At 34.0% G+C, this 16,591-nt stretch overlaps 1 protein-coding gene across 17 annotated transcripts in view; it reads right to left on the bottom strand.

Annotated features, from left to right (window-relative positions):
• Positions 1–16,591, bottom strand: part of Rmdn2 (regulator of microtubule dynamics 2) — a 102,933-nt gene that overhangs the window by 44,593 nt on the left and 41,749 nt on the right. For all 17 annotated transcript variants that reach the window (XM_087216471.1, XM_087216470.1, XM_087216469.1 and 14 more), the window contains 4 exons: positions 11,299–11,359; positions 5,428–5,503; positions 4,350–4,427; positions 1,918–2,016 (listed from right to left, as the gene is read on the bottom strand). In XM_087216471.1, coding sequence (XP_087072597.1) covers positions 1,918–2,016; positions 4,350–4,427; positions 5,428–5,503; positions 11,299–11,359 — 314 coding nt within the window. The remainder of the gene's footprint in view (positions 1–1,917; positions 2,017–4,349; positions 4,428–5,427; positions 5,504–11,298; positions 11,360–16,591) is intronic.

The following is a 16,591-nucleotide window of genomic DNA, read 5'->3' on the forward strand; positions in this document are numbered from 1 at the left end:
TCCAAATGCTCCAAAATCTAAAACTTGATGTTCAAGAGTTTCAGATTTTGCAAAATTTCAGACTTCAGATTTTTGGATTAGGGCTGTTCAGCTTGTAAATATAACACCTTATATTGGTTTCAGAGAAAAGAGATAGGATTAGACCAACAAGAAGTTGTTTATATGAGGGGATATATTACACATTTACATGTGTGCACACCTATATATTGTTTAAAGTTTATTAGTAAAGCAACTATATATTTTACAGTTTTTATATATATTATATATTTTAAATGTATTTATATATTTTATATATTTTAAGATCATAACAATACTGGTATGATCTGATGCTCCAAGAATCTTCAATACAAATGTCTATGACTTAGAAGGTGATTTAAAAAATAACTCTTCCTTGTGTATCTTTTAGTTCTAAAATTAAACTAGTTCTGCAGCATGTGATGGCACTCCTGTAATCCCAGCTACTAGGGAGGCTGTAGTGGGAGGATCACAAGTTTGAGGCCAGCCTGGGCAATTTAGAGAGAGCCGGTCTCAAAAAAAGGGGTAGGGGTAGGATGGGGATATAACTCAATGCTCCCTGGGTTTAATCCACACACACACACACACACACACACACACTCTCTCTCTCTCTCTCTCTCACACACACACACACACACACACACAAGATTAAACTGGTCCTATATTATGCTTATGAGTACAGTATTGGAAACAAGTCTGATACAAGGGTGTGGCTGTTTCTGCACATGCTCACTTGTGTTGGGGAGTTTCTCTCACACTGGTAGTAAGGGTTGCTATAATGAAACTTTATATAGGCTGCTGAATTATTTTAAAAAAATAGCTTGTTATTCCTAGGACTTAGGGTGGTGATGGCAAACCTATTGCATGGGTGTTATTTGTTTTTCTTTTAAGACAAAATATGTTGCTTTTTTAAAACTAAAATCTCAGTATTTGTGTTTAATTGCAGTATTGGCACTTTGTGATAAATAAGTGGGTTTTGGGTTGCAATTTGGGTGGGCATTTGTCTCTAAAAGGTTCTCGATCACTGACCTAGGGAATAACTAGCTGTTATAGGAAGTGTAAATTTGAAACACAAATTATATTATTAAAGGCTTAAAGAAGAACAAACCATTCAGATGTTGGCACACCCTTCTGATACCAGCTACTCAGAAGACTGAGGCAGGAGGATTCCAAGTTTAAGGCCAGCCTGGACAACTTAGTGAGACTGTGTCTCAAAAAAATTTTTTTTAATTAATAAAAGGGCTGAAGATATAGCTCAGTACTCCTTGGATTCAACCCTACTACTACAAAACAAAACACAGAACGTGACAAAATTAAGATCCAAATGAGCATCTCAGTTAGAGATCTACACATGGAAAAGAGACAGATTTCTTTGACAAGAGTAGCAAGAACCAGTACAGTTGGTAGTCAGTCTGATATGAAAATAATGAATTGACAAATGATACAGCTTATGTCTAGATGTCCCCCCAAAGCCTCAAAGCCTCATGCAGTTATAGGTGGGGCTTTTCAGAGGTGGCTGGATCCAGGGTATGATGTTGGGATTAAGTGTGTGATTACTAAATCAGTCCACTGATTGGTTCTCAGTGTGGATAATGGGAAGGCCCATTCTGGGTGTGAGTGCTACTTGCCCTAAGGCTGTGTAGCCTGGATAGAATATAAGGGACAAAAAGAGGGCTGCTGTCATCATTTGCTGCTTCCTCACTACTTTGCTGCCTTCTGCCTGCCATGAACTATTTCTCCTCTGCAATGCCCCTCTGCCAGGCCACCCTGCCTTGGAGCCAGCAAACTAGGAATTGAACGCTCAACAAACTGTGAACTAAAATGAACCTTTCCTCCCTTAACTTGGGATGTCAGGTATTTTGTCTCAGCAACGAGAAAAGTAACTAAAACAACAAAAAATACCTTAAGGAAGTTACGCAAGGCTTCTTGTACCGTTGAAGATGGTATTTTTCCAAATAGAGTAGTAGCCATTTTTTTCTCAATCCAGCTGAGCTTTGAGACCTGCAAATACAGAGCACCATCACTCTTAAGAAGCTATTCAACTTTGAATGGATTATCTCTCCTCAGAGAGGTGTGTAGATACATATGTATGTATGTGCACATAAATACCACATATATAAATAAAAATACTTGTCCTTAAATATTAACTTGAGAGTTCAGAGGGCCCAGTATATATATTTACAATCCAGGAGATTAAAAAAAATAAATAACCAACAAAACTAAGTTTCATATTGCCATTTGTTTTTTACTTTTAATTTTTTAATTTTTTAAATTATGAATAGTATTGGGTGTTCATTATAAAAGATTAAACTGATTCCAAAATGAATACTTAAAGGGGATTGATACAGTTGATATCCTCCACCCACATCAAGTGTCTTCCTTCTTAATCCCATCCTCAAATTTTCTAGGTAGCCATTATCCTCTAGTCTTTAGAAATTTGCATTTCTATGTAACTTTACTTATTGATGTGCTTATTTTTGCTTTGTTTTGAACTTTGTATTATCTCCTTTGTGATGTGTTTTTTTCATTTAACATTATAGTTTTAAGATTTCTTCCAGGTTGATGAGTGTAAATGAAGTTCAGTCATTTAAGTAACTTGTTAAATGTGAAGTTTAATATGCTTTGAGCTCTCTAATCTGCACATGCTGGAAACAATCTTTATATTTGTTCATTCTTGCTTTAATACCTTTGCTAAAACCTATTCCCCATGCAACAATGAATTCCAACTTCTTCTCATACTTCCTATTTTTTATTTCTACTTATAATTTGTAGGAAGAGAGACTAGTGAAGAGCAATGACTTTGGAAACAAACTACCTGGATTTGAATCCTGTTCTACTACTTAACAGCTGATTGACCTTAGGCAAATCATTTACTTTGTAGGGTTATTGAAAGAATTAAGTGAGCTACAATCTGTCAATGTCTACAATCATATAAAATGCTTACATGAGCCATGCACATGTTAGCTATTATTACTACTGCTTTTCATATGCTTGATTCTCTGTAATTTTTCTCTATTTTCATTGTGTTACCCGAGCAACAATTACTTTTAGAGATTCTTATGGAAAGTGCAAAGAACTGAGCTTCATGCTGAATGGTATACTAAGTAGTGTAAAATATGGACCTTCTCCAAGAGCTTTCAGATAAGTTGGCATTAACAGAAAAAAAATAATAAATGAAAAATGTGATCTATTGGAAGGTAATACAGCCTTAGCAAATGAATGGTATAGTTAACTGCAATATTTAAGAGAATGGAGATATCACTATGTATTTTATAACTCTGAATAGATAATTAAAAATCTGAGTGCTATAATTATTCTATTATTTAACATGGCAGTATCATAACCAGGACAAAAATGGGAGAAACAGATGATATGACTTTAATCTTTTTCTCCTTATAAAAACATAAGTTCCTTTCCTATGTGACAGAATGGAAAGAGTATAAATTCTGGAATTATGAAAAATTGAGTATTGATGCTGGCTTTTTCACATACTAGTAAATTGGGGTGCCAAGAAGGTTGTTATCATAAAGAGTCAGGTTATTTTAAAACTAGAATAATACTAAATAACTTTCTCACAAACTATTTCAAGAATTAAATTCAAGAAGAAATATAAAGTGTAAAATGCACATGTGGCCTATAATCGATGTTTAATAAAAGCAAACTTCTTTCTGTATCTCTAATCCTCTTTCAGGCTTAATGAAAAAGTTACCTCTTTTGCGCATCCTAATTTTCTCATTTACAAATAGCATTTCCTTTTTATGGTAACTTTTTAATGCATCTATTCAGATATACTTTTACATCCTGATATTCTTCTGGAAACTAACACTGCTATTTAAGACACTGGGTCTTAGGCTGACCAGTTGCCCTTATTTGAGCTTTATCCATAAATCACATATCCCTTATAAATCAAGTTCCTTAAAGAAAGAATACATACAACACAAATGATATTTTAAGATATTTTGTGGCCAGAAAATTGAAGTTTATCTTCTGACCAATTAGTTAGTACAGAATTTATTTTCAATAAACACTGCAAGGTGAAAAGAAGTCCTTCCACAGAGCCAGGGATAGTGTACATTTACACACACACAGACACACACACACAGATAATACTCTATGTAATTTAAAATATAAGCATATAAATCACAAAATAGATACTGTAAAATTTAAAATTATAGTTATAAACTAAAAATTCATATTAAATTATAATATATACATCACACATTCAAAAATATACACTGATTTTATAATACTTCTTAGAGTAATATGTTAATAAAATGTATCATATATTCATAGTCCATTAAAATAAGATTTATGAATAAAGGCATTCAACTTACAGTATAACAATATCTTCCATTGAGGTAATACAAAAAGGGTTCTTCAGGTAAAAGTTGGATTGCTATATCTAGATGTTCCTGAAAGAAAAATTCAAAGGAAAAGTCACTTTCCAAGTTTCAGATTATTGCTGAATGAAATCATACCAAAGCTCAGTAATCTCTAAAGTGGTTTTACAATGTCTCAGGAATATTGAACTAATTGTGTCATTAATATAACTGAATATTATCAATAATTTAATTATCAAAAATGATTGCTTATGCCAGGATTTAGCTCAGTGGTTCTGCTGCCTGCCTCGCAAGTGCAAGGACCCAAGTTTGATCCCCCATACCAAAGAAGAAGAAGAAAAAATGATTGCTTACCACCAGGACCAAAAGTGTGACTATGATTCAACAAGTATATATAATTTAAAGCCAAATGCCATTACAAAAATTGAAAACATCCAACCTAAATATTCATCTGTTCAAGACTTGCCTGGTGAATAACAAAGAGGTGACTTTACATGTATCAGATATCTTGGAGAAGAGTGTAACAGAGGAAAAAACAGCAGAGCTAGATGGGATAGGAATCTATTCTGGCACTGCCAGGATGATTACAGGAAGCTAGGAAATAAGAAACTGATTTCTCCTTCCTGCCATTATGGAGTCTGAAGAGTTATTCATTGGCTATTATAATTGGAGGCAAATAGTAAGTGGGATTATGTGAATTACTGATTTTGTTCATCTATCGTGATGAGTTTAAGCTCTAGATTGGATCCTACTCCTTCTACCAAGTCGATATGCAGAAATTTTTAACTAATCCCAGTCCTAAGTACAATACCGGTGAGCCCATGACCAAAGGGCTAATCTTTGAAAACATAATACTCATCTACTATAGGTTCAGGATCTGAAATAATAATATTTAATTACCCAGACAGTTTCATTCTTTTTGTCACAGTACTATTTGGAGTACCATTTCATTTCTTACCATTTACATGACAAAAATAAAAAATCCTTAGTGCTTACCTTGCCGACCAATCTGTTTTATACCTGCTAATGAAATATATAGCCACATTAAAACATTTTTCATTTCAAGAAATACCTTGAAGTGATGTCCATAGTTGATTTTGTTTTGTAAGCCCTCAAATTGAGATACACAGCCACACAAAACTGCATACCTGAAAAGATAAAGATAGTGTCTATCACATAAATTTTTAAATACCACCAAAATATAACATGTAAAAATTATCTAAAGCATTCATTAATATTTTACAAAAGCAGTAATATAGACGCAAGGGCCCTAGAAATAAATATTTGTCATTAACATGAGGCCAGTTTCGTCATCTATAACTGGGGATACTAACACTCTATTCCATATCTATGTTGTGAGGGTGAAGTGGGTCATGCAATGTGCTTGAACAGTGCTTAGCACACAGGAAGTTTTTTTGGGGGGGGATACCGGGGATCGAACTCGGGTCCTTGTGCTTGCGCAGCAGGCGGCGAAACCACTGAGCTAAATCCCCGGCAGGAAGTTTTGAATGTGAGCGGCTACTACAACTGCCATCATCAACATTAAAGTCATAAAGAAACTCTAAGAAAAAGTCTAATCATAATCAAAGTGGAAAACACATTGTCAACAGACTTATAAATTGAAAAACACTATTAAATTCTAGGTACTTTGTGTTTCTGTTGGCAGTCTCTGGTTTCACTCTAACGTGGTGTGAGAACTCACTTTGCAGGATTTAAATTTCTTTGAATATATTGTTTTTATTGTTGTTATGAACACAGTCTATTTTGAAAAAAAACCCAGAAATAAACAAATTCTCAGAATAGGAAAATCTATAAACATAGAGGGCAGTTCAGTGGTTACCTAGACTTAAGGGGAGGGACTGGGAGATGAGAGCTAGTAGATACAGTGCTTTGATTTAGGATAATAAAAATGACCAAAGTTTGACTGTAGTTATAGTTCTAGAACTCTGTCAATGTGCTAAAAACTATTGAATCTTACATATTAAGCTTGTAAATTATATGGTATGCAATGTTTAGTACATAAAGCTGTTTTCTAAAAAATTCATATATATCCTAATAGGGTAGTGCTGACCTCATAGAATGAGTTGTAAAGTATACCCTCTGCTTCTGTCTTCTGGAAGAGAGTGTAGAAAGTTGGTATATGTGGTACCAACTTAAATATGTGGTAGAGTTTACCAGAGTTTGCCTGATGATTTTGGAAAGTTATTATTCATTCCATTTTAAAAACAGATATAGCTCTATCCAGCTTGTCCACTATGTTCTTTTGAAATGCCTTCTGACATTTTGTTAGATATTATTTCTCCCAAAGAGTTCTAGATTGTAGAATAACTCCAGTTCTTCCAAAATTTCCCACAACTACCTTCACAAACTCTCTATTTTTGTTATGGACATTATAATTTTCCAACTTATTTGGACTTAAAACCTGAGATAATTTTCTGTTTAAGTACACTTTTCTTTTGGGATAGACTTAGATTCATGGAAAAGTTGCAAATGTACCAACAATTTCCATATATCCTACACCTAGTTTTTCCTATTGTAACATTACTACAGGACATTTGTCAGAGTTGTACCAATAGTGATATACAACTGTCACAATGAACTCATGTTAACATACTACTATAAATTAAACTTCATATTTTATTCAAACTCTCATCTGTTTTTCTCTAATATTTTTAGGCATTCCACATTTATTGCTATTAATTCACATATCGTTCAGCATCTTTTAAAAAATGTTAAAATATTTTGAATTACTATTGTTCCCCCATTATGTAATGGTTCCTTCTAATATTGTATTAATTATAACTTTTATAAGCATGTTTTCTGTTTTCATTCACTGTCAAAACTGTTGAATACACTGGGGTCTAAGATAGACTTGGCTCTAGAATCAACCCCAGGATGACAATGATCTGTTGAATAGCCAAGGCACAAGCCCTTCAGGCAGCATGGGAGCCCATTAGCTTGCTTGCATTTCTACGTGTGGTCTACAAAGATGTTACAAATGAAGCTTCCTCAATGTTTTGCTTAATTTCATGCTATGCCCTTTTCCCCACTCTGTCTACCAGCAGAGAAATAAAAAACTGACTATGTTGCACTTTTAGAAATATCTATGTTGGGTCTACTTAAACTTCTTCATCTAGAGATTCATAAAACAACCCAATTAACTCTGTGCTACAATAAAAGGAAGAGGTGGACAAAATACTGATGGGATCAATCTTCTGTTTTCTGAAAAACTTATCCACATTTTTAAGCTTTTAGTTTGCTCTCTCCACATATTCGAAGTTATTCTGAGTGAAGAAAAATAGAAAAATAATCCCATGATTTACTAATATTATTACACAAAATACAAAATTTTTCTGTTTAAACAATCTCTCACTAGTCTTACATTTTTCATATTTTATGAAATCTGTTTAAATTGAAATTATTTATTTTCTTATATGCCATAATTCAAAGATCACCTGGCTACTTTCCCCTAAAAGATCATCACTTTTGTTCCAATCAGTTTATACTTTTGTGCATGCTTGTGTTTTAATTTTAATTTTTTTGTATTGTTCATTTAAAAGTATAATTTAGTGTTTTATTTCTCAAATTCTCAGCTTGATGGGAACTCTGAAGAAAGTTAATTCACAATATGGTGTATTAGTTCCATCTACAGGTCATTCTCACTGTAAAAATTATGACTACAGAACTATAGTTCTGTATTTTCTTTGCATTGTTATTGGATAAACCCTTACTAGTTGGCAATACTATTTCAACAACTACTAATTTAACTTCATTAGTTTCCCTGCGGTAGTTTTTACTCAGTGCCAACACTACTTATATAATGAGAAAGCAGAAACAGCATACTCAAATAGAAGAAGAACTGTGCACATAAGAATACAGGACTTGAGTTCTGGCTTTTGTTTTTCCACTTATTTTGTGGCCCTAGTTAATAATCAACACACACACACACACACGCATGCAGTGGGCTTTGCTTATTTCTAGAAAATGGAAATAGGCTGGTGTGTAATACATGTGGATATAATTTGCAAACAGTAGAACAAAACAAATATGTAAGACATTATTTGTAATTAAAGCCAGCCCTGTTTGGCCAACAAACTGCAAACCCATTGGTGACTTTATGCTCTTGATTCCAAAAGTATGTTAGGCTGGTACAACAAAAACATCAGGATCTTACAGAAAGCTTATGCAGCCTTAAAGCTGCAAAGCAATTTCACTTTGGAAAACACAAAGATGAAAACTACATATTTAAAATGATATTTTTTCCCAATTTTCCCATAAATATCAACCCTTTGTGAAAATTATTGTTAAGAGAGTACATCTTTTATTTCAAAGTAGTTTACAAGTCTGTAAACTTCTGCCCCAGGGCCAGATAGTTACTATTTTAGGATCTGAGGCCAAGACAGTCTCTTCTACAATTCTTCAACTCTGCTACGAACAAATGCATATGCAGATGTGCTCTAATGAATCTTTATTTACAAAAACAGGTTGTCAGATTTGGTCTGAAGGCCATAGTTTGTCATTTATGTTAAATGAAAGAGAAGTTTTATTAGTGTCTTAGCATACTGGAAAAGATTCCAGAAGAAAAAGATTTTATGTCAACATTTTATTGCAATTGATTACGGAATCAATTTACCTACATTTTACTCTTATTTCTCAGAGTTTAAGTTTCTCTTTTTTCATCACCTTAAACTTTACTATTTAATTGAATATATAGAATACTTTTGAATATACTGAGTACTTTTGTATTTAGTAACAAATTCTAAGAATTAAGATTAAATTGATATTCAAATTTATTACATTTCTATTAATCTATTGATTGTAATATTTTAAAATTAAAAACTGATAAGAAATCATGTAAAGCACAACTGGGTCATTACTTTGTGTATATATTAATAAGATTTACTCTCAGAGCTAAATCTCACCGTTATAAACAAGGCATGTAGTTCACAGCAAAAAAGAAAAAAAGAAGAAAGAAAAGATAAAGAAGTAGCCAGATTAATGGAAGACAGGCTGGGAAGCCTGCTAGGAGCAAGTTCACATGATCTATGCTTACAAGATTATGAAACTCTCAGAGAAGATTCGATATTATTTCTCTATGAAATTTGAAAAATCACATCAATAAATCTCCTCAAACTGAGAATTAACATCAAGTAGACTGTTTAATGTCATTTTTCATGGGTATAGATGAATGTAGGGGAGAAGAGGACAGCAGAAGGATAGCAACGGGGAGGAGGAGGGACAGGTGGAAAGAGGAGAAAGGAAGCGGGAGGGGAGCGGGAGCGCAGAGTTAAGAGCAAAACATGGATGTTCTTTCTGCATCCTAATCTGGATAGCCAACTCCTAAAGACCTTCAATTTCAAAAGAGATGCAGAGGAAGTATAACGTGATCAGCACAAGTTAATTATACATGCCCCTAAAAGCAGAAGACTAGAAGACCTTATTACATACATAAATTTATTAGTATATATATTAGCATTATGTACATTAAATGATTTAGGTAAATTTGATTATAGAAATAATAGCCAAGACCCTTACATAATTGGGACGTGATCTTAAAAATCTGTACCAGGATATTAACTGCAAAATTTTTCTTAGTTTTTACATAAGTGCAAATGGGAAGAATAATACTTTCTCTACTTTAATTCCTAAATCAAGATATTCTACTACCTACGGGTGGCGTGCTAGGGAAATGATTCATAGGTTCTTCCATCCTTGCCCCTTAGCCATTTCCAGGCTACATGCGAGAAGGCAGACTTCACTAGAAGGACGTAGAGACTGAGGGTCTGAGAATTTTGATAGGTTTCACCTCACACCAGCCCATAAAAGAAGTCAGGAGCTAGGCTTACTCTCATCTTAACTCAAGTAAAGGTAACTTCCAAAGACTTTTTCATCTTTTGGGTGTGTGTGTGTGTGTGTGTGTGTGTGTGTGTGTGTGTGTGTGTGTGTGTGTGTGTGTTTAGAACGTGGGGGATCAAACTTTACCCGATTCCTGCCAAGTCTTTGTGAGTGGAGCTCCCCCTGCTGACCACAGAGTACGAAACAAATCTGTTTGGAAAATAATTCGGTGGACAAAAATGAGTTTCCTGAGGGACAAATGGGGACCAGTAGAAAGAAAGCTGTAATGAGAGGGATTTTCGCCTGAGTGCTTGTAGGGGAATAAAACAGTTCCAAAGAAGGGCAGATGTCATGCAAATTAACACTGAGGAAACGATCATAAATTACTTTATTATTGAATCTTCCTAGCCTCTTGAGTTATTTCTACTGCTGGTGAGGGGGGGAAAAAACTAAGGAACTAAATCACAATGTCAAAATATAATCACAAGGAATAGTAATAATTAAAAAAATATTTCTTCTTGTTTGTGTTTTATAGTCCTAAAATAATATAAGGGTCCAAAATATAATCATGAATATTTTTTTCTTATTCCAAGGATATTCACCTATGCCCATCCAACTGATTAAATGCATTTTATTTGAGCTTTCTTGTAACCAGTATTTCTTTGGCTTGTGGAATTTGTATCCCATGACTCCTCAAATCAGAAGAAAATGGCTAATATGCTTATTTTTTGGTACCGGGGATTGAACTCAATGTGCTTTTTATTATTTGAAGCATTCTTTCTACCTCATGTTTGGAAATATGGCATCAGTTTAGTAAGTGTTTTTAAACAAAATGGTATCTTAAAGTTATTTAATTATAATTTGTCATTTTCAAAGCCACTAGATTTGGTAGATTCATTTGTGAAAAGTGCAATGAGAGTTTATCTTAATTACATTTAAAATACATCTAGAGAAAAGTACATAAAAATAAACAAGAACAGCTGCTGTATTATTTACTAAATACATTTTTCTACCAAGATCAATGATCAATCATATTTTTAGAAATCAAGCACAATAGATAAAGAGGCATATTAGAATTTTTTAAACTTCACAAATCGAGTCTCCTTACCACATATGACAGTGGCCATTCAGAGGTGCTCTAGTAATAGCTTTTTCACCTAATGTTTTTCCTGAAAGATAAAGATAGTTATGCTTAGTACCTTCTTGTGAGTTGCTAGAAGGTAAATTCTTGAATTCAGTGGTTCCTAAAATATGGTCCCAAGACCAAAAGCATCACCCAGAAACACGTTAGAAGCACATTTGAGCCACAGTCACAAACTTGGGAGTTCACTCAATCATCAACCTGTGTTTTAATGTATCTCCAGTGATTCTGATGAACACTCACATATAACATCCACTGAATTAGCTGATTCAACCAAGTGCAAGAAAGGTCATTCAGTTATTACTTCAAAACATACTAGGAATTTTTTTATCAAGTCAAGCAACAATTACTGAGTGCCTAAGTCCCTTACTTTTGTGAACATATGGGAATAAAAAGTCAAATAAGAGACATTCCTTGACTTCCAAGGGCTCACAGTTCAGGAGGCAGCAGACTGATGAATAAGTAAATTACATGCCAAAAATAATAGTAAAACAGAAAATGGGCACAGGCTAGTGAGCGCCTCTGTCTAAATGAGCAATGAAGGCTCCCTAAGAAGCTCTTGTCTAATGATTCATAATACTGGGCAAACTCAGCAATATAAATGATTTTCCCAAATCATTTTACTTGTTTTAAAATAACTTTTATCATCAAAACTTACTTTGGACAGAGGCTTGTCTAATGGATGGAAAAATCAAAATGCTTGCAACAAAAGAGAATCACATTCTGAGACTCAAAAATGGCCCTACTTTGTTTTATGCCTTTTTTCCCTCTGCTCCATTTTTTTCTTGAAGAAACTATCCAATGATTCATATATATATATATATATATATATATATATATAATGTCTTTATACATAAATCATTGATACAATCTTCATGAATAATGATCATTTACTCTAAAACCATAATCCTATTTGTTAATTTGTTAAGAATGCACTATATAGTCCATCCATTAAGTGAACTATCCCATGGAGAAATCTACATAAATTAGAAAAATTAAAAAGTATTTTAATAGTAACTGTTATTACATTGATGACAAATATTAAAGGAGTTAGTAATTTTTTAAATGTTTAAAAACATACTAATAGTAAAAACATTAAAAATTAAGGCAAAATTTTAGATACATTGTTAGATGAATAAAGCTTTCAATGTCCTAATACAGGCTTAAAATAGAGGTAAGTCCATCACTATCAGAATATAAAAGGAAGTTGGACAATATACAGACTGTTTTCCCAGGCTCCCTTATACAGCTGACGCCCCAAAGGAAAGACATTTCTCTTACAGAACAGTATTTTGTGATCTTTTTGAGCCATTCATATTGCTTACTTAATTATGAATATAGTAGTGTAATGTTCCTTTAAATATAAGATTTATATTTCATTTGGAATACAAGTAATGGCCAATTATAATATTTTAAAAAAGTACTGAATAATCATATACTCATTGTGGGTTTTTACTATTATTTTCTTTTTGTCCATTGATATTTAATTGTTAAACACTTTTTTTTTCAGTACTAGGACTTGAACTCAGGACCTTGCACTTGCCAGGCAGATGTGTCATTGTGAGTTTTTAAAAAGAATTCTAAACTCTCTAGTGTGCAAAATTTTCCTTAGCATAACAGTTTCAAACACTATTATGAGAAAAAACATTCAGCACTTCTTCCTCATACTGAATCCAGCATTCAACACTGGTCTGGATTCTTGTTCTCAGCTCCAGTACTTGGTCATGGCCTTACTACGCACATGCTCCTGATATACAGAATTATAATTGCTTGTTTCTTTATTAATCTTTCCATACTTGGGTTCCTTAGTGTGGCACTATCTTAAATCATATTTATGTCCTTCTTTATCTCTCTCTGTCTCCCTCTAAACCTTATTTTAACATTGCTCTTGGACACAATAATTTTGAATTAATATTTCTTAAATGGATGAATAAAAGGAATCCTTTTAAATTTACTTCAATATCTGCATGACTACATCTGAGGCACTTTTCCTTTTTCTTTGGTACTATAAACTGTCTTTTAAAAAATATATTCTATTTCAATACTATGTTTCATCCTTGTCCCCAAATTTCCTCTAGACTTTTCCATTTTCACTACTTGGTTTCGTAATTAAACTCCTAACTCATTTTAAAATAGAGATTCAAAATAATCTCACCTATGGGCAACTGTTACATCCATAAGAAAGGCTTCCCTGCATGAACCTCCAGCTTCTGCTTTTATATCCTCCTTTCCATTATATATGTTCTTATGACCCTCTATCTTCTGCAATAATAGACTCATTCAGTTTATTTCTTCCATATGGATGATTATTTGAATAATATGGCCCTCCACACAAAGTCATAAGTTTCCCCAGTCTATTTTGAGACCGTGGCTATTTTGGTATCTTATTCTTTTTGTTTTGTTTTGGTTTTGAGACAGGGTCTCACTATATTCTTCAGGCTGCCCTTGAACTTATTACGTAGCATAGGCTCGGCTCAAATTCACAATGATCCTCCTGCCTTAATCTCCCAAGCACTGTGATTACAGGTATGCATCATCATGCCTGGCTTTTGCAATCTTATTCTACCTGCTAATATAATGTCTAGTGGAGGGCAGGTGCTTAAGAAAGAAATGTAATTAATCTTGATGAATATCAAACAGTTTTACATAAGGATACTTTGATTTTCTCAGTAAATCGGCAGACAAATTCCTTTGTTCTCTTTGGTTAAATGTTTATTTTCCTTGAAGCTAAAAATTATCCTTTCTAGAATTCCCGTGTGTATATGGGTTACAAAGTGGACTGCTACAGAACTGTCCCATAAAGCTGATGATGAATGTGTAAAGAACAAGAGGGGAAGTAAGGAGGGCAGAGGTCATTTAGCAAAGAAATCTCGAAGTGGAAGGAAGGAGTATCACAATGAGTTTTCTAAAACTTTCTCTGCAGAGGTGAAATTGATAGGAAACTAGACTCTTCTTTATTTCTCATGGTATCTTAGAGAAGAAAAACTCTGAAATATGGAGGCTTTGGAATAAAAGTAGGATTAAAAGGATTGTGATGTCAAATTATTATGTTGAAGTTCAGAGAGATGGTGGTTAGGGGCTTTTGCATGAAAGCATTGTGACATTCATTGAGAGTCAAGGTGAAATGCAAAAATAATACCACGAAAAACAAAAATTGACATTCTGGCTGTTTTGTTTTTGTTAATATGGGAAATTTCAAAAACATACAAAAAAGTACAGATGACAGTAAAATGGGCCACCATGTACTCATCATTTAGCTTAAACAATGATCAATTCAAGCTTAATCTTGTTTCATCAACATACATGTTGAAAAAACATGAACTGAACTCTGAGAGGTTTTTTCTTTGTGGACCCTGGAATTATTTCAGGAAGTAAGATGTGTTAGGTAGGTTACTACTGGAGACAATGATCTTCTGCCTATTATTGCTCTGCAAATACCATACTACCAAGTAATGACTTGTCTTTGTGCAATTTTATAAATTCTAAAGGATAGTATTGAGTTTTATCAGTTGCCTATTCTCTTTTTTTTTTGGTACCAGGAATCGAATTCAGGTCCTGGCGCTTGCGAGGCAGGTGGTGGAACCACTGAGCTAAATCCCCAGCCCTATCAGTTGCCTATTCTAATATGATACTGTATTTTTAAAATTTATTTATTTATTTATTTATTGGTACCAGGGATCGAACTTGGGACCTTCCGCTTACAAGGCAGGTGACAGAACCACTGAGCTAAATCCCCGGCCCTATCCGTTGCCTATTCTAATATGATACTGTATTTTATTTATTTATTTATTTATTTATTTATTTATTAATTGGTACCAGGGATCGAACTTGGGACCTTCCGCTTACAAGGCAGGCAACAGAACCACTGAGCTAAATCCCTGGCCCCTTGATACTGTATTTTAAAAGAATATATACTTTAGTCCTAAAAATCTTTCTGCTCTGAGACTGTATATTTTTTGGTACGGGATATATTGAAATAGATTAAACATATTAGTTTAAGATAATTTAGGTTTAGTTAAAATTAATGGTTTTATAACAGAGACTTAGAAGCTGGCCCTCAAAATGCCCAATGGATAACTAAAATCTGCATCTTCATTTTTATATTTGTCTCCTTTATTACCTTAAAACTATGGGTCATATCCTAGATCTGCTCTGCACATATGCATGTTAATCACTTAAGGAGCATGTGTCTAAAAACTGATTCTAAAAACTAAAACTGATCACGGTTTATTAGCTCTGAATTTACCTAATCTATCTCAGCCTCCTTCAGGACTGAGGCACCAAGATAACAGTAATAATGTATTTTCAAGATTTTTCAGGGACATTCAATTGCCAGCTTTTACAATGTCCTGTTAAAGATCTCTTATGGTGATGCACAGAAGTTTCCACTCATTGTCCTAACATTTTAGTTACCTAGGCTTCCAGGAAAAACACAGCCTCACAGATGGATCACTCCATGACAGAAATGAGGCTGGCTCCTAAACAAGAGCAATCATGTCATGGGAATGAGGTTGCCCCCTCAAGACATAAAGATTATTCCAAAGGCACTCAGAGAACCAGTCCTGAGATAATAATCAACCGGAGGATGGCTTGAGCAGGATTACCTACCTTGTCAGCTATGTAAGTCTTTAGTTATGCAAACCTCCAACCCTCACCTTTATTCTCTATAAAGCCTCAAAGTTTCTGACAGCTCCTCAAAGATCTATCTTGAATCTCTTTATCTGACCTTCCTGGTATGGTCATGCTGATTAAAATTCTTTTCTTGTCCTTTTCCCATTGCTCATTTCATCTTGATTGATGGTGTGGGATCAATCAGGCCAAGTCTGATCTATTGGTACCTCCAGAGCAGGGGCATTTGCCATGAAATACTGGTAACAAATTTGACGAGCCAGCTAGGAGAAAGCACACACCTTGGATGTTACAGTAATCACTCACAGCTAGATGACCCTAGATGAAGGGGAAAGTATGAATAGGTCCCACACTTCTGTTAAACTCAGGGCAGGACTGGCTGGCTGCTTTCTACACTGGTGAAGCAAAAAATGAGCCTTAGAATTTACAAGCCTTTAGATGAAAATCCCTGGTAACTTGTTTATGATTGTGCACACTGGACCTTGCTCTTTCTTATTTCTTTGCTGTCTGGGCTCTTTGGGGCTATTCTGGAATTAGGCCATATGTTTTATTTAAAAAGAAACTTGAAATTCTGCAGGAACTATGGTACAAAATACAAAATATGGTAAGAAGAAACAAAGGTATGTTAAGG

Source organism: Heterocephalus glaber, unplaced genomic scaffold (assembly GCF_053883595.1).
Source record: "Heterocephalus glaber isolate CG9 unplaced genomic scaffold, H.glaber_assembly_v1.0 deba00001457, whole genome shotgun sequence".
Taxonomy (NCBI): domain Eukaryota; kingdom Metazoa; phylum Chordata; class Mammalia; order Rodentia; family Bathyergidae; genus Heterocephalus; species Heterocephalus glaber.